This window comes from Aedes albopictus, chromosome 2 (genome assembly GCF_035046485.1).
Source record: "Aedes albopictus strain Foshan chromosome 2, AalbF5, whole genome shotgun sequence".
Classification (NCBI taxonomy): Eukaryota; Metazoa; Arthropoda; class Insecta; order Diptera; family Culicidae; genus Aedes; species Aedes albopictus.
The window spans coordinates 364,239,727-364,265,659 of NC_085137.1; the positions used below are offsets into that span (position 1 = coordinate 364,239,727).

Here is a 25,933-nt window from a genome sequence, read left to right on the forward strand (position 1 = left end):
GTCTTGTACTTGACTCGAGTCAAGTACAAGACACTGAAGACGACCTTACAGTTGAGGTCGAAATACGTATCTGTCAAAGGATGCAAATTCTTAGTGGAATTCAAAGGAACAGTACTTAACGCGATTTTCTTTTTATTTGCATTTTTCTAACTATATTGTCGAGGACTTTCAGAAAATCACCACCTAAAACATTCTTGAAGATATGGTATAAATAGTGGGACGGTCTCAGCGAGAGTTACCCATATAATTTAAAAAAAAAAAGATTGCTTGAATTCCGGGATTAAATACAATCATTTATTATTGAGAAAATGATATCTTTAAATGCCAAAACTGGTTCAAATCTCCAAGGGAATTATTTATTTAGGTTCAATTTTTACTAACTGTTTTCAGTCTTATCCAAAACCCCTCCTTTCAAAATATGAGCACAGATTATTATACTGAATAAGATTTGCAATAACAGCATAGAAATACACAAAAATTGCGATGATTTACAGAAGTGCAAAAAGCAAAGGGTACGAATAGAATAGAGACCACCGCTTCGCAAAGGCGACCGATCATTATTTTACTCACATGGAAACGAACGACCGGTGCGAAAATGGGTGGATAACGAAATTAAAAATCGTTAACGACGTGCTGTTGCGTGTGTAGTATGAAGCCCACGAGTGGGCTTGGTCTTAGGAACTCCTTTGTCGATTTCTTACCGAATTTCATTGATAATTCTTTTAAATGTTACTCGGTGATTTCTTTAAAAAAATGGCACAGCAATGGGTATTTGTTTGGAAGTTCAATTGGGCTTTTTTCAGCAATATCTTTCTTTGGAATCTCCTGTGTGTCGAACAAGCAAGCCTTCGAAACCCCATTTTAACAAAATGGGTAACGTGTTGATGAATATCGCACTTTCAAACGTTTAACAAAAATCCATTTCATGGCACCAGTAATCATATCGTTTATCTGGCTTCTGATGTTTGAGCCTTAAACTCTTTAAAAACAAGCCGCTCTTTTGAATTTTATGCCGCCATTTTTGGACTGTAGACTTCTTCCCCATACAAAGTATACCCATATTGCATGGTTTCAGAGTCTATAACTCCATTAGGCAGCCGCCATCTGAAATTTAGATCTGCCATCTTGAATTTTAGATTGCCATCTTGGATGTTCTGGTCGCCATTTTTGGACTGCGTTGTGCAAATTGCAGTTACGTTGTGCAAAGTTTGACATTCCAGTTGGCTGAAATGGCCTACTTTTCACCGCTAATGCAAGTGTGCCGAAAAGTACTACTTTTTGGCACTCTTAAGAATGCTGAAAAGTTGCACTTTTTGACACTTTGGCCCGCGCGAACTTTTAACTTACTACCGGGCCTTCCGTAAAGTAAGCCTCTGTCTCTATATCTACTTATCAGCTCGAATCCAAATCAGAAGATTTAATGTAGAGGCAGCTGCTGAATCTGCTTTTGCCTTTTCCTGTGTACACCTGTTTGACAACTGGAGCTCGATCTTTGGTGACATATAAGCTGCATCCATTTATTACGTAACGCTAAAATTGACATTTTTTACCCCTTCTCCCCCCTCCGTAACGCTTTTTTGTTTGAAAATCTTGGAATTTTTGTATGGACCGTAACGCTTGGCCATACTACCCTCCCATCCCCCCCAGAGCGTTCGTTAAGTAATTTATGGACGGCGCCATAGTACTACACCACAGGCTACCTCAGTACTTCCCAAACTGTGCGCCGCGGCGCCCTGGTGCGCCGTGAGCATTTTGCAGGTGCGCCGCAGGCTTTTGAGCCAAAAAAAGAAAAACAATCATAATCAATATGGGAACGTCTTTTTGTTTGATGAAACATGGAAGTGTTGCTTCACGGCATATTTTACAAATTTTTTCCCATCCTTCAAATATTCTATGGAGTTTCTGGTATTTTTGATTTTATTTTTTCCATTTTTTTAAATTTTCGAAGCTATGACAATTGTTTTTGTTAATATTCTCAAACAGATTATTGGATTCTCAATACTTCAGTTGTCTTTTCGATTCTACCGACAGCATGTGATGAAAAGTAAATATTTCAAAAATCGGTTTTGAAGTTCTTTCAGTCTACCGGACTTTATGTTGTCTCCTGTTTTTGGGACGACATTTCTTACTAACGCCACCATCACATAAAACTGCAAATTGTCGGTATCGTGGAATTAGGCACATCCTAAAACTTATTATTTTTTAGATCTTAATGTTGGAAAACTATATATCTTTTAATCTCACTTAGACCAGTTCCAAAATCCTTTGGAACGCGAGAATCAGATATTTTTTTATAAATTGTCTGCATCAAAGGCACTCCTTAAAATAATTAACTTTTTCAATGGTCGCTCATTTAGCATTTTTTCTTAAAAAAAACTTGTTGACCCAAGAAACTGAATGTCATTTGCCTTTTGAGGAAATATGGTAATGAATATTATCAAAGTTGTTCTACTTAAAATAAAGAAAATTCTCTGTAAATAAATGCTGGTGCACCGCGACATTTTCAAAAATTTCAAAGGGCGCCGCGATAGTAAAAAGTTTGAGAACCTCTACCTGATCAATCAAAAAACTACACTTACAAGCATGGACGCTCGCACGTGGTTCCTCCTGATACATGTTTGTGTAGCTAGAAAAGATCGTTTTAAATGGGTACTTTTCGTAATTACAACTCGTTGCAAAACTCGTGGTATTTATCCAGCTTGTCAAGCCTCGTTGGATAAATGTACGACCTGTGCTGAAAAACCATTATTTTGCAACTTGTTGCGTAAATAACTACTTTGCAACCCGTTGCATAAATAACTATTGTTAACTTTCCACTACATTCATTAGTATAATGTCAACCGTATCTTTTATCTCACAGATTTGGTACCATCTACCTATTCCATCATTGGAGTCAATACCGTTAACAGATCAACCGTTCCGGTATCACTCTGCAGCCATAGGTAATCCTTGCGCTGGTGGTGGGTACGCAATCATCATCATCATCATCATCATCATCATCATCATCATCATCATCATCATCATCATCATCATCATCATCATCATCATCATCATCATCAATGTATATGGTGAGGCAGATGCGACACGCAATAAGCACCAAATGATCTATTCCATAAGTGCTCTGTTTGGCGCAGAAATGGGAAGCAATTAAGGCCTGAGAGCGATCATCCGATGAAAATGCAATTGATGAGATCTTTCCGATTACCATCCTATCATCTACCCAAAGCTATCTGGAGATGATTTTGAGATTGTCAACAAAAACTCGTGGAAAGGCTTGGCCAGATGTGTGGAAATGAGTGGGTTTATACTATCCACGATTTATGCAAGTGTTCGTTCTATGCTGTGTTGTTATGCTATACTATTTAGTAGGAAAACCCCGTCAACGAACTTTAGTATTGCCATCAAAGCGAAACCATCATGTAAAATGCTTCACATTTTGTCTCTCTCTCGTTTGCCGAACGGCAGAGATTTGATGAATTTTGAACGCGATAAGCTCGGGGCAAGGGGATTCCCTTATGGACATGGCCCAGTCTATGCGGCAATAATGCGAGTTACTTGCGAGAGCATTACCAGTTCGTAGTTTGCTTTGGATTTTGCTAGACACTCGTCTTGTTTCAGTCGAAAACAAATGGGAAGAATCGGTATGCTGAGTGTTTTGTGGTAATTTTCTGCTGGTAGGAAAGATTTGCAGTTGGACTTTATAAACCTTACGATATTTCACAGGATTTGGTCCATCATAGGATTGGCATCTGCAAGAGAGGAGGTCAACTGCTTGGATGGCAATAAATGTACTGATGTACATGCAGTTGTTCAAGGACCGCAGGATGTCGCTGCTGTTATGCGTAGTCATGCAAACTCAAGGAAAGTGGACTTTCATGGAAATATATTATCGCAGTTTATCGATAGTTATGCCCAAAGTCCCTGGGTTCGATGGGAAAAGTTAAACCTTTCCTACAATTTGCTCTAGGATGATTTCTTTGTAAAATTGAAAAGCCCACAACTCAAATTTGTCGATATTACGTATAATTTGTTAACAACTGTTACAGTACCCCCTTCAGTAGTAGAGTTCATAGCCGAAAGAAATAATTTAACCAGTATCACAATCAATTCGAGAATATTAGAAAGGTTAATACTACCGAAAAACAAATTGGACTCTTTAAGACAATACAAAAATCTACCGCGGTTGCAAGTGCTAGACTTGTCATGTAATCAACTGGAAAAACTTAACTTGGATGAGCTTTCGGCAATGCCGAGCCTTATCTTTCTGAACATGGCGAACAACCGAATCCACATTGTCGAAGGTAACCGGCAATTGGCATCACTGCAATATCTAGACTTGTCCAGTAATTTACTGACAATAGTCGATGAGCCATTCGCGAATTTTCCATCAATCAAACACCTGTACCTTCAGAACAACAAAATTGTCATGTGGGTTAAAGGCACTCGCGTACCGGGAGACCTACAGACAATTAACATAGAAAACAATGATTGGGACTGTAAAAATTTTGAAGAACTAAAACGAAAAATCGCGAATAAAATGGTCCTAGGATCAGAAAATGTTGCTTGTACAAACGCAGATTCTCCTTATGTCGATCGAGTGATCAAGTTCCGGAAGCAGGAGTTCTATGCCCTTAAGATAGGAGCAGCGCAGCGAAACGTCCGTATTTCGTGTAAAGAATACAAGCCCAATCCATGCGACGGGGATGACAACCGAATCTATGAAGTGGCCAGATCGAAAAGTGTTGAAAGTTTTGCTAAGCAAAGCATGCAGCAACTTCTGAGTGGATTATTACGTGAGCAGAATTATATAAGTTTAATTAAACAGCAAATTGCAACAGAACAGCAGAAATACAACCAGCTCGAAAGTGTTAACCTTGATTTGGTGAAATACATCAATGATGAGTATCAGTACGCACGACTCAGCGGCAAGAGCGATCCAATTACTCAGTTGAATGAAATATTCGAACATTATGAGCGAGAGAACGCAAGATGGAAGAATGAAATTAGAGCTGAGGAACGTAGAAATGTGGACAAGTTAGATGAATTATTCACAGTCGAGAATGACATAGATGACTTGGGAAACCAGAAAAACCAATTGCTCGAGGAGTTGGATGAATGCAACAGAACATTGATTGTTCTCCAAACCATTCAAATGAATAATGACTACGGCTGGACATGATGAAAATCGAAAGGGCTTTGTTTTGCCTTGGAAAACATCTCTCTGGCTTCTGGTGTGTAATGTCGTTAAAAAAAAATCTCTCTGGCGTGACCAACTATCTGTACCATGCAGAACAACATAATGACCAAACTTAGATAATATGCTTAGTGTTCAGCATTAAATTAATACCGTCGTTTTGTGTGAAACTGATCACTTTTTAGCAGTAGCGCCATCAAGTTAAATGGAATAAGTTATGAAATAAAAATAAAATAAAAAAGTTATGAAAACAAATCTAATGATGTATACTAGAGAAACATTCCATTCGATAATATTTAACAAAGCAATTTGTTGATCTTTCGCAAAAAAATCTATGTCAAGTCAGCTTCCAAAAAATTGCTTCAAGAGATTTTCGTGATTTTTTTTAGAAAACTTTTGCAATCTTTGGGAAAACTTTACACCAGTTATTTGACATTAGAGAATATTTTCTTCGTGAATTAGGGAGCTACAAGAGCGATTTCTCACGAGGACCCTGCAGAATTTGTAGATAAGTCTTAGGAACAGACTTACTGGAAGAATAACGTACAAATTTTACTGGAATTTCCGGACGAATTTCAGCTAGAATACCAGTAAAATTTTCCTGAGAAATTTCTGGAAAAAATGGTGTCGATACGTCCTTTTTCAATTCAAATGAAATGTTTAGCAGTATTTAACTTATAACTTATGAAAAGGACGCATAAAAAGCAAATTTTCTTATTTTAAATCTTATAACTCGAGAATGATTTGTTGAATTGGAATGATATCTTCGAAGATGTATTAGAAAAAAAAATACACTGAGAGTAATATTAGTCGCAGATCTATGTTTATTTAAATTTTGCAAAAATCGTTTTTTTTCAATTATTTTTCTGATGAAGGCTAACTTCTAGCCGCAATATGTTCCAAGTAGCCCAGGGTAATCAACTGCTTTTGACTATTTTTTCTCATTTTTTTATTTTTCATCCATTTTTGAAACAAGCAAAAGGAAACGGCAGCATATTTATTGCACCCATAAGTGAATTGAAACGCTCCATAGAAAATCAAAAAGCGCTACATAAAGAATGAACATATGTTCCATGAAAATGAGCAATGTTACCCATAAATAATTGAAAACGTTCCATACTTTATAAAAAATGTACCGGTAAACATATTTTTTTTTTTCAATAAAAGTGATTTTTTGCACCAATAAATAATACTGAAATGCTCCATAATAAAATACAAATGCTCCATAGAAAAATACAAATGCCTCATAAAAAATAAAATTGTAACCATAGAAAATTGAATATTGCTCCATAGAAAAAAATAAATTCTACCATAAAAAAATGAAATTGCATCATAGAAAATAGATAAATTCTCCATAAACATTACCAAACTGCACCATAGAAAATATGAATTACTCCATGGAAAATTGAAAACCCTCCATATATAGCATATTTTCATAATTTAATTCGACAGGTCTGAATTGCTTTATATTGCACTGCTTTAGTAGTGCAAATATGTACTGATTTATCGACCGTATTCTATAATTAACTTGATGATTTTGTGGCTATATCGGTCTCTTTCTACTCATAAGTATAAGGGAGTAGAGATCAAAGTGGATAATGAAATGATAGATATGATAGAATTCGCTAGGTAGCGAACAAGTGTGAAAATTTTATAGAAGGTGAAATTAGGCAAGTAGGCCATGTATTGAACGAATACATCGAATGCGTGAAACTTCTGCCGTGCGACCTGTGCTTTTAAACAGATCGGCTTGGTTGGTAGTTCATACCACCTTACCAAGACTGGCAAAAGTTTCAGGCACCCGACTGCCTATGTATTGTTCTGTTTCATCACAAATTCTATCGATCCAACCAACCAAGCCGACCTGTTTAAAAGCACAGGTCGCACGGCAGAAGTTTCACGCATTCGATGTATTCGTTCAATACATGGCCTAGTTGCCTAATTTCACCTTCTATAAAATTTTCACACTTGTTCTCTACCTAGCGAATTCTATCATATCTATCATTTCATTATCCACTTTGATCTCTACTCCCTTATACTTATGAGTAGAAAGAGACCGATATAGCCACAAAATCATCAAGTTAAGTAGTGCAAATATTTAAAGTTATAGAGAATTTTCAATTTTTTATGGAGCAAATTGTATTTTATGTGATGCAGTTTGATAATACTTATGGAGCATTTGTCTATTTTCTATGGTGCAATTTCAATATTTTTTGGTGCAATTTAATTTTTCTATGAAGCAATGTTCAATTTTCTATGGGTACAATTTTATTTTTTATGGAGCGTTTGCATTTTTCTATGGAGCATTTGCATTTTATTATGGAGCATTTCAGTATTATTTATTGGTGCAAAATTTCACTTTTAATGAGAAAATTTTAAGTTTTACCGGTACATTTTTTATAAAGTGTGGAACGTTTTCAATTATTGTGCATTCTTTATGGAGCGCTTTTTGAATCACTATGGAGTATTTGCAATTTGTTATAATTGCAATAACCTTTTGACAAAGGAAACAGGTTTTGAGATTTTTGATACAGAAAATTGATTGTATGTGAAATATGCAATTGTCTGCTACATTCAACCATGCTTAAAGTACAGCAACTAAAAAAAATACAAGAAAAAATGAACCTTGTTATTTGAGACGGTTTGAAATTTCGCATATCCGTTTCAAATATTTCTAGGTAAAAGCAGTAAAACAGTAGAAAAAGTCTCAAATAGCATTGGACAAAGTCCCTTACATTTTTTATTTTTTTCCGATTTTTTGAATTGTAAATATTAATTAACACTGTTTGTAAATAGTTAAAAGAATTCGATTATCCTGGGCAGACGTTGTGGCTGCAAGTCAATTTTTTACATAGAAATAATAAAAAGGAAGGAAACAATTTTAAAAAATGAAATCATATGACATTTAACATAGAATCGCAAAGAATATCACTTCCAGTGCATTTTTTTTTTCTGAAAATCCTTCAAATATGTATCCTCAAATATCTTCGAAGATATCAAACCGTTTTCGAGTTTTTGAAGAAGAAAGTTAGGTTTTTTTCGTACACTTTTTTCAAAAGTTATGTAAGGAAAAATTGTTAAGTTTTTATGCAAATGGTTAGCGAAATCCAGTTCATGAACAAAAGCTCATCAAAGTTGGAAAATATTGAGACAAGGTGCGCCAGGCCAAAGTCTACGGTCCAGATGAACTTAAAATTATATTTTATTTTAATAACTTTAAAGTGTATACGAGAATATTTTTTCAGTTAAAATGTGAGAAGTGTAAGTCTAAAGTTTTACTTAATATCACGCATATTATAATTTTGTTCGGCAACTATTGTAACAGGGGATAAACAAAATGATCGGGACAGGGAAAATTTTACTTCTAACTTTTTGAAAAGTGCATCAAAAAATCTCAAACTGTAAAGTTAATCAACTAGTCAAAAGTTTTTTAAAGCTAGTCATATAAGTCATGAAAGTTTCTCAAAATTTCGTAGCATTTAGTTCATTGAATCCCGAGTTATAAAAGTTCAAAGTTGGCTATCGGATAATTTTGCATTTTTCTTGAATCTTTCTAATTTCGTCACGAATATCTCGATCTTTCCCAAAATTTTTATCATTTATACACAACTAGTTGATTAACTGACAGTAAAAATTTTTGGATTTTTTATACACTTCAAAAAGTTACAGCTATTTGACCATTTATAGAAAAGTGAAAATTTTGCTTGTCGCGATCATTTTGTCTATCACCTGCATTTTGACCATTGTGAATTCTAATGGGGTTTGTCCAGGAATTTGTTTTAATTCCTGTGGTAACTTGTATGGATTTTTATCTTGCAAAAAGTTTTAGATTTTTATCTTGCAATTTATTCATAAGAAGTTTTCTCGTTCAAGACTTAAATGTTTGCATTACAAACATAGTCTACTGTATTCTATTCTGCATCTGGAACACAATGAACACATTTTCATTGCAAACATTTATGTTTTGAAGGAGGAAACTGCTTCTGAAATTTTAATGATGACGTTGATATCAATGACGACTTCTTCAATCTTAACGATTTCTTTCAATTACTTGTGACAATTACTTTGTGATTTTTTTTCAATAATCCATTTAAATGTTTTTTCGCTACTCTATCTGATAATTTTTCGATGTTAAGAAAACTTGTCAGCAATTCCTTTGGAACTCTTTCATTGATTTCGTATGGAATTTCATTTGTAATTCCTTCGAATGTTGCTTCGGCGATATCTTTGAAGAATCATTTGGCAAATCAACAATTTTTTGTTTGGAAGTTTAATTTGATTTTTTTCAGAAATGTTTTTATTTTAAATTGCTGTTTGTAGAACTTGCAAGTAAGTTTATATTCACAAATAAAAAATATTAAAAAAAAACTTAAAGAACTCATCGATAATTTATTTGAATTTTTGTTTTGTAATTTCATTGTTAACCCGCAAACACCCGGGACGATCTACTTTTGGCAGAAATGCAATATCTTCTTTGTTTTAATACATTTTACCCCGGATTTTTTTTTTATAGTCAAGGGGAATAGTTGTGCTAAGAAATGCATGGTACCTCCCCCCTTTGCACCCTCACCCCTTTTGCGGGGAGGCGAAAACACGTGTTTTTTTTTTAATTTTTTATAAATTTTACATGCATTTGCTCAAATTTCATCGTTTTGCTAATCATCAATAGTTTTCACTGATCCTAGACATGCAATGTATTACTACCCATCATAGTCTGTTGAAGTTTTGATCCCAGAGCTATTCTAAGGCCTCAAAAGTACTCCGAAATTTGTGATGCAAATCTAACATTCTCAACCAAATTTTATACACGATGAGTGATTACAGAACATTGTCTACGGTACTCATAAAGCCTCTAGGTCATCCAAACTACACCAGTCTAGACCACCCAATTCATGTACCATAAATTTTCTAGGGGTGCTTTGAGGCTTTTTGAGTACCGTAGACAATGTTCTGTAATCATTCATCGTGTATAAAATTTGGTTGAGAATGTTAGATTTGCATCACAAATTTCGGAGTACTTTTGAGGCCTTAGAATAGCTCTGGGATCAAAACTTCAACAGAATATGATGGGTAGTAATACATTGCATTTCTAGGATCAGTAAAATCTATTGATGATTAGCAAAACGATGAAATTTGAGCAAAAACATGTAGAATTTATAAAAAAATTAAAAAAAGCCACGTATTTTCGCCTCCCAGCAAAAGGGGGGAGGGTGCAAAGGGGGGAGGTACCATGCATTTCTTAGCACAACTATTCCCCTTGACTATAAAAAAAAATTCGGGGTAAAATGTATTAAAACAAAGAAGATATTGCATTTCTGCCAAAAGTAGATCGTCCCGGGTGTTTACGGGTTAATTCATGCGGAATTCCTTTTGCAACGCTTTTAAGAATTTATTTGTTATATTTAGATTTCTTTGATTTTTTTTAAATTCGCCTATTCGGCAGATTCTTTGTAAAGGTCTTTTGTGGTTTTCAAAAAATAGTTCAAGAATGTCTTTAATGACTCTAATAAAACTTATACAGCTAGTTTTTTTAAAAATTGCTTCAATAATTCCATTAATTCTCCATTTTTTTTCTCCAGAAATCCTTTGTTAATTCCTTTAATTTTATTTCGATTATTTCATTAAGCTGCCTACGGCATTTCAACTACCCATTTTATTCAAAATTTATTTAAAAAAAAATATACAAGGGCAAATTGTTCCGGAACTTCCTTTTACATTCGTTCCACCATATCCCTTGACATTTTTTACGGAAGTTTCTATGTGAATTACTCCGCCCATTTCTTTGGGAATTTCACATACAATTCTTAATGAAATTTGCAGTTTGAATTGCTGAATCAATTTGAAAAGAATTTATTTCCCAAGGAGTTCATAAAGAAATAGCGATTTCCAAAAGAATATCCGAAGGGACCTGAAATGGAATTGCCAAACAAGCCAAGGGCTGAAAGTATCGTTAATAAAGACAATAATAATAATTGCCAAACAATTATTTTAGGATTTGTTACAAGAAAAATCCGAAGAAATCTCCGAAAAACTGTCTAAGAATTTTCTTTATTAATTTTAATTGCAATTTTATTAGAAAGTATTTATCATCTATTTAAAAACTTCAGAGGCAATTACTTTGGGAATCTTTTTCAAATTTTTTCAACATATTTTCAAAAGACACGGACACCGTCTTAAACTAGAGGCTGTACAGATTGAAGGAAATTTAACACTAGACAACGGACACGACACACATTACGAGCACCAGTGAATACGAGAAAGAAAAATTTCTTGCGAAAAGTTTCATCACTAAGAGCGGTAATCGAGCCCTCACCCTTTGGCATGGTACGGGTAAACTCTTGGTAACGCTAACCGCACGACCGAAAGGCTCCACGAATATTCTTTGTGAATTCCTTCGGCCATTCCTCTGGAAATTTCTCATGAAATTCTTTTGGAAGTTCAGAAATGCCCAATTGGAATTGCTGATTGAATTTTTGAAGCAATTTATTTCAGAAGGAATCCATACAGGAACTGTGATTTTCAAAAGAATAGCCGAATTAGTCTGTAAAAGGAATTGCCAAATCAATCTCCAGACGAACTGTCACAGAAAAAAATCCGGAATGCTACAAATTCACAATTAAATTGCCGAATTTAGAAAGAAGTTGACGGAGAAATTTTCAAAGAATTACTGAAGGAATTGCGGAAAAAAGATTCCAATGGAGTTGTCAAAGAAACTTCAATAGAAATTTTCGCAATTTCTTGAGAACATTTCCAAGAATTTGCTGGAGGCATTTCAGAAGGTATTACCGAAAGCTTTGCTCGAAGAATTTAAAAGTAATTTTGGTTTTTTTTTTCAAGAATATGCCAGTTAAATTCCTTAAGGAACTGCTAAAGGACTCAACATAGGAATTAGTAAAGGAATGTAACAAATAATTGGCATATGAATTTGCAAAGCGCTTTCTGAAGAAATTGCTTAAGGAATTACGAAAGAATTGACGAAAGATTATTCAAATAAATTTCCCTAGTAACCTCAAAGATATTTGCTTGAGAAACTTTCGAAGAAATTGTCGTAAATAAGAATACAGAATTCTTAAAGACAATCTCGCAGGAAGAATTCACGAAGAAATTTGCTGAAAAAATCATAGGAATTACGGAAGGAAATAGCGAGAAATATACAGATAGAGGCCCGAAAAAACAATATTTCGGGGAAATTTGCGAAGAAATCCCAGAAAAATATAGTATGCATACATTAATCCATCTTAAATATAAAAAATCATTACAGACATGGATAAAAATGCTTGTGAAAATAATTGTTAGTTGAAAAATGATTGCATTCTTGCTATGTGAAGATTTGCACATACTTTTTGATGTACTGATTTATCGACCGTATTCAATAATTAACTTGATGATTTTGTGGCTATATCGGTCTATTTCTACTCATAAGTATAAGGGAGTAAAGATCAAAGTGGATAATGAAATGATAGATATGATAGAATTCGCTAGGTAGCGAACAAGCGTGAAATTTTTATAGAAGGTGAAACTAGGCAAGTAGGCCATGTATTGAACGAATATATCGAATGCGTGAAACTTCTGCCGTGCGACCTGTGCTTTTAAACAGATCGGCTTGGTTGGTAGTTCATACCACCTTACCAAGACTGGCAAAAGTTTCAGGCACCCGACTGCCTATGTATTGTTCTGTTTTCATCACAAATTCTATCGATCGGTAGCTTTTTCGGAATTCGCACTCCGTTCATAGGAGTATGCCTATATCGCGGCGTGTTCTTCCGATAGACCGATATAGCCATAAAATCATCAAGTTAACATACTTTTTGAGACACCGATTGTATTAAATTCGTCATTCAAAAAACAGCCTGAACACCTTCTCTTTATTAAGAGTTGAGTTAGTAGGATTTATTTTTAAATATGTAGTAATGAACCCGATTGCCCGATCCTTAAGGTATCGGTAAACCAGGTCAGTGTACCGCCAACATTACGAAAGCAAGCGCTTTCCCACCCTCCGAGTGTGTAGCAGGAAAACCACTTTTTCCCGAGCCGAGCAGAGTAAGGTCCGCCCCACAAGCTGTGGTCACCGCTTAGTTGGGAGGCTACAAATCACAGGAAGCAACAAAATATAAATGGAGCCCGAAATCCTGACTAATGCCTACTCGAGGCTGGGGGCCTGTACACTGTATACCAACCGCCGCTACCATCTGCCTTCTTCCTTGGCTTAGCCCCAAAGCGCCATCGTTGTCCGTACGGTACGGCCAAAAATAGCGGCTATATGGCCAATCCCGGAAACGTGGTTTTTATTATTTTTACGCTAAGTTTAAACTACCTGCGACGGTGGCTTCGGTGCGGTTTCCTCCAGCGGGGTTCAACTAAGGTGAGGCTTTGGCTTGCTTGGAAAAGTGTTTGAACTTAGTATACAAAATCTTTAAGAATTCCTGATACAATATCAGGTTACTTTACGACGTCTTGTATATTTAGCTACATATATTCAGGGTTAAATGATCTTTTTATATAATAAATTAACTTTTAGCTAGCAACAAAAAAGTTTACCAACAACCCAACAACTCTTTAAATAACCCTCTTGGCAACCGGTGCAACATCCTAAACATCAAGAAATTTGGAAAAACGAAATAATTGACATACCAGTTGATCTTAAAGCTGAACTTGGATGTTAGTTACGTTTATATGATTTCATTTAACCTTTGTGAAGAATATCAAAAGATGTTTTATATTCTGAGATGTTCTAGGTGTTCCAAACTGTCCTACAGTGAAGTCCTTCAAATCTACAAGAGTAATTTTATGTATTTTCGCCACAAATAGTAGCATTGCATAACCAACTGTGATCCGTGAAGCTCTTGATATCTACAATGTAATTTATGGTCACCATAGGGATATTCCAGGTCAGCCAAACTACCTTGGAGTTCAGAACTTCAGGTCTACACTCGTAACAAGAGCCACATCTGTTACACTGACTAACGTTCCACAATTAACCGCAGTTACTGGAATAATCTGAAGTCTACTAGCTTATTACAAACCATTGGAACTTTCAGGGTCCTCCAAACAGTTCTATATTGAAGTCCTTCAAATGTACAAGAATAACTTTATGTGTTTTTACCATAAATAATAGCATAGCATTATCTGCTGGCATCCGCGAGGCTCTTGAAATCTCAAATGTCATTGAGACACTACAGGAATATTCCAGGTCAGCCAAACTACCTTCGAGTTTGGAACTTCAGGTCTACACTCGTAACAACAGCCGTATCTGTTATTCTGAGTAACGTTGCATATTTATCCGTGATAACTGGACCAATCTGACGTCTACTGGTTTGTTAAAGTCCTTTGGGACATTCAGGATCGTCCAAACTGTTCTATAATGAAGTCCAAATCTACAAGAAAAACTTTATGTGTTTCACCATAAATAATAGCATAGCATATTCTGCTGATATCCGTCAAGCTATTGAACTCTCAAATGTCATTTAGAGAATGGGAATGTTCCAGGTCAGCCAAATTATCTTGGAGTTCAGAACTTCTGGTCTACACTAATAACATCAGCTATATCTGACATACTGAGTAACGTTCCATAATCAAACGCGGTGACTGGACCAACCTGAAGTCTATATATTATTATTATGAACCTTTGAGACATTGAGAGTCGTCCAAACTGCAGTTCATCTCTTGATATTAACAGTAGTTAATCTCACAGTAAACTTTAAACTGTAATCTGTAATCGCCCTGGCATATCATGAGTCATTTCAAGATAGTTTTGATATATTCCAGATCAACATCACTGCTCCGGAGACCCTTGTAATAATAGCTTTTGCCAATACGTTAGGTAGTGTTACATAATCCACTGTACTTACCAAAGTAGTTGAAGGAACAATAAGCGTTGTTATATATTTTTGGGATAATATGGGCTTCCTTACTGTTATGAAGCTTAGTTGAGGCGATTTCGTTTCAGATAGTAATGTTACACAATTTTTTTTTGATAATTTAGCTATGTCGTAGTCTCTGGTTGTATTCTGTGAGCTCCAGAAAGTATAAATGAAACAGGGGGTAACCAAAATGTTTGGGATAGGCAATTTTTTTTTCTCACAAAAAAGTTCAACGTACTGTAACTTTTAATAGAGTGCATCAAAAATTCTCAAATTTTGGCTGTTTGTCAACATTGGTATGAATTTGGGCTCGATGAAACACTTTTTTTAGACAACCAATTTTTGAAATGTCATATCTCCGAAACCAGTGAACCGAATTGAATGAAATTTTGAACGATTATCAACAATATCGGTCGGACATTGTCCTGTTGATGGGCGACATCGCGCCCGAAACCGGTCGACGAAAGGTAAATTTTAATATCTTGACGATTGTAGAACTATAAGTGTTATGTCTCGTCTCACGTCGCGCGTATTGTGAATAACGCTACCTATATATGAAATTCCGAATTAAACGGTCCAGCATTTGTAAGTCCTTGACCAACCCAACAACTTTACTGAAGACATCGATATTCTAATAAATCAGGATCATGCGATACAGAAGAAAGAATTTGGGGTCCAAATGGACCCCAGGTTTCCGAAATGGACCATCATTTAAGGTTTCCTGTAGAGAGTTAGCAACTATTTCAGAAGATACAGGGCACCCAAAATGTCTCCAAAGACGTTAAGGAATGAAAATTTGTATTAACCCATATCCGCCCAGCGTCCTATTTATAGGACAGATGCCCCGAACGCCCAGCGTCCTTCAAATAAGACAGTCCTTTTGATGTGAATATCTTCAGACTTATGCAAAATTTTAGAATACTTTCTTCAGAGAAGATGTTCTCCACACTCATACCTTGCTCATAGTGGACAATATAGTTTGTGACTGGTTCACTAGGTGGCGTAAACGATGCTGAAAAGAAAACATATTGTCACAATCTATGAGCTTCATTTAAAATGTGAAAAAAAATATTTCCCTAGAATCTTGACGATGGTTAATTATTTATAGCTCATTTCTTCGGCAGAGTGGTTAATCAATACATACAAAAGTCAATGTATGTATAAATGTATGTTTATATGTTTGTATGTTTGTCTACTTGTGTGTTGATTTGTATGTACGTATGTATATGTATGAATGTTCCGGTATAACTCTGGAATGCGTCAAGAAATTTCAATCAAATTTGGCATACACATTGCTTTGGGTGTGGAGGTGGTAGTAGGGGTATTGGAATTCAAGATGGCGGCTTAGGTTGCAAGATGGCGGTCAAAACTCCAGAATATATGCTTTTTCACGGCAATGCTGCTTCGGATACTATACAATATGGGTATCTATCGATCGGACTTCATGAGTAATACTCAAAAATGAATATCCGACGCCATTTTGAAATCCAAGATGGCGGACCATATCAAAGATGGCGGCCATGAAATGGTAGTTTGATCTATAATACCATGCAATATGGGTACCTATCGATCGGGCTTGATGAGTAGAAATCAAAAATCGATATTTAACGTCATTTTCAAATTCAAGATGGCGGACCATATCCAAGATGGTGGCCACGGAATGGTAGTTTGAGCTATGATACTATGCAGTATGGGTATCTACCGATCGGGCTTCACGAGTAGAAGTCAAAAATCGATGCTTGACTCTATTTCAAAATCCAAGATGGCAGACCACGGTATGAGAATTTGAGCTATGATGCCATGCAATATGGGTATCTATCAATCGGGCTTGATGTGTAGTAGTTTTAAATCGATATTTGGCGTCATTTTGAATTCCAAGATGGCGACCACAGTATGGTAATTTGTGCTATGATACCATGCAATACGGGTATCTATTGATCGGGCTTTATGAGAAAAGGGACAGGGGGTCATGGTAGATGGTTGGGTAGTGGGTAGGGTAAACAGTGGAGCAGACGATCTGGTAGAGAGTTTGGGTGAAGAATACAGTAGAGGGAGTGGAGTAGAAGGTTAGGGTAGAGGGTAGGGTAGACGGTAGGGAAGAGAGTAGCATAGAGAGTAGGGTTGAGGGTGGGAAAAATGTTAGGGTAGAGAGTAGGGTTCCAGGGTGATGTTGAATAGTAGGCAGGAAAGTCCATCACCTTGTCGTAGTCCCCGTCGAGATTCGAATGAACTGGATAGTTCACCCGAAACCCTTACGCTGTTCTGCACAAGAAAGAATAACCAATCAAGCTCAAATTGGTACCAATGGTGCACATGTAATAGGTTGTCAAGCAGTCAAAATTTGAGAATGTTTTATGCACTCTATGAAAAGTTACAGCATGTTGAACTTTTTGGTGAGAGAAAAAAAGTTGCATATCCCAAGCATTTTGGCCATCCCCAGCATATAGCCAAAACAAAAACTAAAATTGCTGTAGATGCTAGATATTAAAAATCATAATAGTTTGGATGGCCTCGTCTGATCTTATGATGTATATTGAACATTCAGAAGATTTATTGGACATGATTTATTTCAAATCTTAGTTTTGTATAATGAAGGAAGCTACCGTTACACCCGTAGACTTTAGAGTTTAATCTAAAGAACGGTTTGTATGACCTAGGATACCCAACAGATCTAATACTGTCTATTGAATTTGCAGAAGACTTACTGGACATGATAGATTACAAATCATAGCTTTGTATAATGAAAGGAGTTACCGTTACAACCGTAGACTTTAGGATCCAAACTCAAAAACAGTTTGGATGACCTAGGATATTCCAACTGATCTGATATTATCTGTTGAACTTTCAATGACCAATTCTGACTCTACATGTCAACGGTTGCTCCTCCGTGATTGATCTGAACTGGTACCAATTGCACTGAGATCCAACTGAATAAGGGACTGGGATATTCCACTTACTCTCAAAGTGCAATTGTAGCAGCTCATGCATTTTTGATCAATAACGGTGCCGGCCAAGTCCTTATAGTTAGCTGGGAAGGGAAAGGAATGTTAGAGTGTACTGGTTGTTGCTACTTAAAACCGAGAGCACCTCTGCGTTCCCACAATCAGCACGGACTGGGGTATTTGTTAGGTGAAAAGGATGGGAGATCTGGGAGTCATCGTTGGATCGGTGATGCGATCCAAGGATAGGGGATTATTTATTGTGTTCGTTAGGTGATAGATTGTGTGGTGAATATGAAGGTCAAGCAGCACAGTTCGTTTTGGTTACATAAATTGCAGGCGTTATATACATTAGCCTGGTACACGGTTTATATGGGAAAATACAAAAAATGGGAAAACTCTAACTCCTGTATACTTTTTGCGTTCCACTTTGGTCCCAAATCAACTGTGCAACATTTCAGATCGATCGGAAAAACTATATTTTAGCGCCCGCTATTCTTAGTTTTGCATACGATTTACTATAGGGAAATTTCACTTCTGCAAAGAAAAATCGCTAGGAGTCACTCCTTGATCCCTAAAAATAAGTCGATGAATGATTTTTGTTGAAAACTTCACGAGGAATTAGACCTCCGAAGACCACAGACCGATGCGACGTTCGTGGAAAAAGTTATTAAGCCTCCCCTGATCGATAAAATGACGAGATTTTATTATTTATTGTTATTCCTTACATGTTAAACAGCGTTGGCATGCCATTCAGTTTTCAGTCAATAACTTTCCCCACATGCCTTAGATCGCTTTGCGGTCTTCGAAGGGTTGGTTCCTCGTAAAATTTCCAACAGAAATCATTCATCGAATTATTTTTAGGGGTTGAGGGGCAACCTGTGGCGATTTTTCTTTGAAAAAGTGATTTTCCCCATAGTAAATCGTATGAAAATTTAAAATGGCTGGCGCTAAAATATAGTTTCTCCGATCGAGCTGAAATTTCGCACAGTTGATATGGGACCAAAATGGAACTCAAAAAGTATACAGGAGTGAAATGTCTTTTGGTGTCCCACGCTAATATACATACACTGCACTGTGCTGAGGAAGTTGGAAGGAAGGGAAACGACTTTTTCAATTCGTTTCTGGTTCATACAATAATAGCATGAAATGAGCTCACCAATTCACAGATAGATCCCTACATATATTGCTTCCTTGCTAGTCAAACGCTAGGCATCACATTCACCAGCAAAAACTTTCCCACTGAAATACGAAACGTCATACGCACAAGGGATAGACAAAATTATCGGGACAGGCAAAATCACAAATCAACAAAATACGCCTGATTTCTACTCCTTTCTTTATTATAAAAAGAACAACATAAAACAGTGTAGGCTTAGCGGTAGCATAAAATTGTGGTTACCACTTTTCCCCGGCCTGGCCCGGCCCCTTCGCTCCTGATACTTTTCAGCCTGATCAGGAACTGTGTTACGATGTTTAAAATGTCCTCAGGAACGGGCCGACTGCCGCTACCACTACACTGCTACTGGGCTTTTGTTCTAAATTCCGTTTCCGCAACAGCCTTAACTAGCCAGTAGTCAGCAGCGCAGCGTAGCAGCCGGAACGATATTTCGCTATAGCTGAACGTTTTTCAACCACAGGTTGCACAGACTATCACTAACATTAGGCAACGGACAACACGGAACACCCAGTGAACCAATGAAGGATTTTTCGTTTGACGAAAAGTTTCCTCCGACTGAAATAGCCGTTCAAAGTCGTGGGAGGAAAGGGTTAAGATAAGTTTAAAAAGACAGAGGAAAATCTAAATTAATTTAAACATTAATTATAAAAATTTTGTTGAATCTTCATCGATTGAGGTAAGTTAATAAAAAATAAAAAAACTAGTATTGATTTGCGAAGATCAAATTGATAAATAAGTCAAAATTATGGCCACGCCGATTGCGCCACCGCCGAATTAAAAAGCGCCAAAAGCCGCCGCTGATAGATTTCAAATCGGCGCACACCTCTCCTGTAAGATGCTCTAATATCGATTGTTTAGCATATGATGTGGAAACATCTACTAGATGTTTACCAATCAAGCTAAAGAAAGTTTGAAATCTACAACCTTCAAAGAAATGATAGATGATTGAATTTATCAGAAAATACCCTGTAAAACTCACAGAGAATGCTTACGAAATATATGCGGTTGAAGCATCCGCAAACTCGATCCGCAATCCGCAAATTCTAAAAATATAAATACAATCATCTATTAGGCGAACAATTCTACCAGATAAAACTGGACTCAAGATTCTACATGTTAAGGCGAAACTGGAAGCAATTCCTTACTTTTTGGTTTTTGATTTTTTTATTAAATAACGAAGCAATATTTTCAAAATCGGTTTTCGTGCACATGTAGAGTATGGATCAAGGTATCTTCTGTTTTTTTTTTTGTAGTGGAAAATGTTTTTCGTTTTTGCAGAAACCATTTTTAAATAAAATTTCACAAAAAAAATGGTTTCTGCAAAAATGGAAAACATTTTCCACCTCAAAACAAATTCAGAAGATACCTTGATCCATACTCTACATGTGTACGAAACCCGATTTTGATAATATTGTTTCATTATTTAATAAAAAATCAAAAACCGAAAAAATGAGAAAATGAGAAAATGCTTCCAGTTTCGCCTTAAGCAGACCTGATGTTATGGGTGATGTGCATGCCCTTCTCACCGAGGACCTGGGATCAAAAAACCACTCCCAAAAAAAAATAAAAAGTGTTTTCTACCTTCAGGTCATTTGATTCGGGACTAGCCTATGAATCGTACATGTATAATTTGGCCAGAAAATTCTACGGGATTTCTTATTAACGGAAGGAATAAGAGCTTAACCGTGAATAGTGTTTCGTCATACACAGGCACGGATCGAGGATTGCCCGAGGCCCGAGCGGATGCGAAGGTCCCTTGGTGATGAGCATACAAAAATTTCTTTGTTTTCAAACAGTATTTGAACAATATGAAACATAAGGTTGATGTGTAATAATCAAAAAAGGTCTTTGTAGGGGGGCCTAAAATGTCAGGAGCCCGGAGCCCGAATAACCACCCCCGGCCACCCCCATCCTACCCGTACATCCAGCCTTGGTCATACAGATGTAATGGTAAATCCCTTCAAGAGTTCCAGTAAATAATTTAACTCTTTTAAAAAAGGCATTTACACAATGAACTTGTTTTCGAAATTTATTTGACATTCCGCGGAATTCCGTTTAATTTCGTCAAAATATATTTTTTGAAGGCGAAATTTTTAGAATTTGACGAAATGAAACGAAATTCATAATCATAAATTTCGCCTGGTTGAATTCCGTAGAATTCCGCGGAATTTCGTTTCGAGGTGCATTTGGCGAAACTTTTCGGTATACCGCATACCCTTACTGCGTGAGCTATTCCAATTGGAAGCTGTATTTGTACAGCACTTTGTACAGCGCCTAAACGTATTCTGTTATATTGCTACTAGATCGGACTGGATTCCATTGCGCTGCTTTCACTTTCTACCCTATCATAGTAGAATGATGAGCACGGGGATGTGGATGTGTGGCTCATGTTCCTTTTCCAGTCCGATTGGGGCTCCATTATGAGTTGCCGTTAGCCGATATCCAGGTTTCCGGGTACGTTGGATCATGTGCTCAGAAGAGGGTCAGGTGCCAGGTGTTCTCGGGGGAAGAGCAACTGACGAAAAATTGCAAGTGTCGGGGCTGGGATCGAACCCATGACCATCCACTTATGAAGTGAACGTGTAGCCAATACGCTACGGGTCCCGACTTTGACGTTTCGTGGCCTTGTTGTTTACGATTCGGACTAAGCATTCCGCCAGCATTTAATGAGTGGTTTGATTTGATTTAAAATGTGGAATGCGCGTTCGTGGGAATCCAAGCAGAAGAAAATAACAACAGCATAATAAACTGTGTTATTTTAGCAAAATAACAGAGTAATGATATCAGTTATTTCGGTACCAACATTTCAAAAGGGCGTAACTGCTTTTGCAACCAATGCTTTCTCATAATGCTGTGGACCGTATCTCATCCCTCCCGAGCAATCCACTAGCACAAATAGAAAGATAAAATCCTCCTCTTTCGTTTAATGGATGTGAATTGCGTAAGATGAATGATATACGATGCACAGCTCTGTGAGAAATAATTGGTTGTAAAAGTAGTTACGCCCTTTTGAAATGTTGATTCCGATTTTCATGTTATTAACATCACATACTATGTTATAAACTTGGCTGTCATAAGCGGCAAAATAACAAAAATCATAACAAAAAAAATGTTCCTGGAAGTTCAATTCAATAACATGTTTTGTTAGTTTCGATAACAATATGATAATAATGAATTTGGAAAATATTTCAATAACAAATATTGTTATTTTAAAGTTATTGATAACAATCCGAAAGCAAATTTAGTTATGATATCAAACTAGTAAAAAAAAAGTAATAATGATAATAATGTTCTATTTGGGCAGGTGGACCTAGTTTGGGCACTTGCCACTAAAACTAATTTTAAACCTTATTGGAACACGATGAATTACGTACAGTATCTAACCCTATACAAAAATTCAAATCAATTGGTTTGAAATAGAGTTAGTTATAGCATCAAGTGCCCAAAATAGGTGCTCCAGCCAAATGGTACAAGACCCTATATGAATAACAGACAAGCGTTCAAAACATATCAATAATCATTGATATTTGCTTGTCATCATGGCTTGCTCACAGTGCCACATCCATAATCTTCATTTGCAAAAAGAGAATCGGGTGTGACTACAAAAGAAATATGGTTCTTAATTCCTTTCACATCATGCCTTTGCATGATTTTGTATACTGTGAGGCAAGTTTAATGACACTGATACATTATGCCCAGGGAGTCGAGAAAATTTTCCCGACCAAATCGAACCCGCCGTCTCTGGATTGGCGATCCATAGCCTTAACCACTAGTAGACTTTAGACCCCAAATAGATAAAAGGTGTCTTCGACAAAGTTGCTCGAAATAGCATTGACTACAACTTTGCTGAAGAATTCGATCGCTTATGACGAGTTCTATTCCAGATTTGGGTAAACACGAAGACATTTTTTGGAAAAGATACAGTAAACAAATGCAAGCAACTTCTCTGAAGACACCAAACGCCAAAAATTAACGATAACAGAGATAAGGAACTTTTCCCTGCTAAAACGTTGATTCGGACCATTGTGCAATCTCGAATAATGTAGTTGAATTTAGTTTCAATTTCAAAACTTGTTATTGTTGTGCTATTGTTCATCAAATATTTTTACACTCTCAATAGTATAACAATAACTGAATTTGTTCCATAACAAAACATATTATTTAAATATTATTTTACGGGTGTATATCAATAGCTTGATCATAACAAAATAAGATTGTCAAACAAAACATGTTATGGAAAAGTAATGCTTTGATAAGTTACTAATAACAAAACAAGATATAAAAACATATTTACCTCTGCTCGGGAAAGTGTGCCGTTTTATGGCTTGATAACGGCACGGTGGAACCCCTCCAGGAGTTCCTTTTTGGGATTTCTCAGGAATCAAAGGAATCTTTCGCGATTTCTTTACAAATTTGTAGCAGGACTCCTCCAGGAGTTTCTTGTTGGATTCCCAGGGAGTTCTTCATGAGATTTTTCTGGGGGTTTATTTTTCCATCAGAAGTTCCCTCTGGGGTTCTTCCAGGATTTTCTTCTGAGATTCCTAAAGAGGTTCCTCCTTGGATTCCTTGAAGAGCTCTTTCCAGGATTCCTCCTCGAAGTACTTCCGGAATTCTTCAAGAGATTCTTTCCTGATTTGCTTGAGAAATACTTTATGAGATTGTTGCGGTTGTAGAAGGTGCTTGGATTTTTTTAAAAAATTCCTTCCGAAATTTCTCTACAAATTAAATCCGAAATCCCTCTAGGATTATTCCTTCCAAGATTACCTCAGGATACCTCTAGGATTACCTTCTGTGATTCCTCAGGGAGCTATATCTGAGGTTCTTTTGAGGATTCCTTCTGAAGTTATCTCTTCCAGGAGTTTTTTTTTTCTGAGATTCCTAACAGGTTCTATCTCAGGAACTCATTCCAGAAGATCAGAAAAAAAATCCTGGAGGAATCCCTGATAGTAGTTCCTGGAAGAATTCCTGGAATGAATCCTGGAAAGAATCCTGGAAGTAATTCCTGGAGGAATCCCGGAAGAAGTTCCTGATAGAATTACCGTAGAAATCTCGATAGGAGTTTTCGAAGCAATCCCGGAAGCAGTTCCTGGAGAAACCCCGAAGATTTTTTGGATGAACTTCTTGTTCATGTAGGATTCCTGGAAAGATCTCAAAAAGAATTCCTGAAGAAATCCCAGAAAAACTCTGGAAAGGAATCTCACATACATAGAATTCCTGTAAGAAATCTCCGACCAAATTTTTGAAGGAGTTTCTGGAGAAATCTCGGAACAAATTTCAGAAGCAATTCTCGAGAAAGCGCCTGGAGGAATTCTGAAATAAATCCCAGGTAAAATTGCAGGAATTCTCAGGCATACTTTCTGGAAGAAATCCCAGAAAAAAAATATATGGATGAATCTCGGGAGTACCTCCTGGAAGAATCCCAGCAAGAGCTCTTGAAGGAATCAAAGACGGCATCTCTTAAGAAATCTCAGAAGAAACTCCTGGGAAAACCCCAGAGAATCATCATGAGCTCCTATAGGGCACTGCATTGTTTTGATATCATATGGGATTTTGACGATTCTTGGTCTTGTTGTTTACAAAATTTCTGTAAGAGTGATATAATGAAAAATTTGACTGACTGCTAACGACTGTATTGCCGAGTATTTCGATTGTTTTACGGCTCTTTCAGTCTATATTAAGCAGTTGAAACGCCTTTCGCATCTACTGTCCTACGTTTCGGTGTGTATTTCACCCAGAAGAAGGTGAAATACACACCGAAACGTAGGACAGTAGATGCGAAAGGCGTTTTAGCTGCTTAATATATAGGGTAAGTAATCAAAATTTGAACCAAATTGCGGCTTTCTGAAGCAGTGCAATTTTTAAGTGATTTTTTCTCCCACATGGAAATAATTTACTATGGTAAAGTCGTATGTACATGAAAGCCACGGGTATAAGCTTTCTGTTAAATGGTAAAAAGTTTGTATTTGCACCGAATTTCATTGAAATATTTGAGTTTTCATCAACAATGATTTTAATCTTAATTTGAACTATCGTAATCATAATTTGAACCAATTTTAATCTTAATTTGAACTACTGGCGGCAGCAGCTCGAGCAACTCACAAAACAGCCAATTCCATGCTAAACAATGAAAAACCACATGAATCTGCTGATTCCCATACCTATTTTTCATTAGGCAGTGGAATCTCAACTCAGAATGTTCGAAATTCTTTAGGCACCCTACAGACCACTCAAACGGTTTGACCAACATTGACTCCGCCCCCAGGTTGGTGGTTGAGTTGGTGCTGTGTTTGACCGTGTGTGATGCTGTTTGACGAACCGATGTGGCAGTTCGTCAAACCGATTTGACGGTTGACGATTTGGTCGGCAAAAATCAAACCAGTTTGATTTTACTCAAACCAACGGTGGGCGGAGCCAATGTTTGACGAATCGATCGTACCGTGTGTAGTGTTGTTGCACAAACATAGTGCGATTTCAAATGGGGGATGATGTTGGTGCAACCAAAGTGACATGTTGGTGCAACACGATTTGGCAGTTCGTCATACGGTTGCAGAAACATTCGCTGGTTCGACCAACCTGGGGGCGGAGTCAATGTTGGTCAAACCGTTTGAGTAGTGTGTAGGGTGCCTTAGGAATTTGGAAACTAAATTTGTTTTTTTTCATCCCCCAAGAGTAAACAAAGCAACCACTAGCGCAACCTACAGGCCAACACTAGAAGCTCACCCCCGTTTACTAGTTCAAATTTAGATTACAAATGGTTCAA

The 25,933-nt window shown here is 36.7% G+C and overlaps 1 protein-coding gene across 1 annotated transcript; it reads left to right on the forward strand.

The window, feature by feature from the left end:
- The first annotated feature begins 267 nt into the window (after window positions 1-267).
- LOC109622633 (uncharacterized) lies at window positions 268-9,776 on the forward strand. Its single transcript, XM_020077037.3, has 2 exons — window positions 268-3,660; window positions 3,724-9,776. The coding sequence occupies exon 2, from the start codon at window positions 4,247-4,249 to the stop codon at window positions 5,177-5,179; it is 933 nt and encodes a 310-aa protein (XP_019932596.2). The 5' UTR covers window positions 268-3,660; window positions 3,724-4,246; the 3' UTR covers window positions 5,180-9,776.
- Window positions 9,777-25,933: the final 16,157 nt, after the last annotated feature.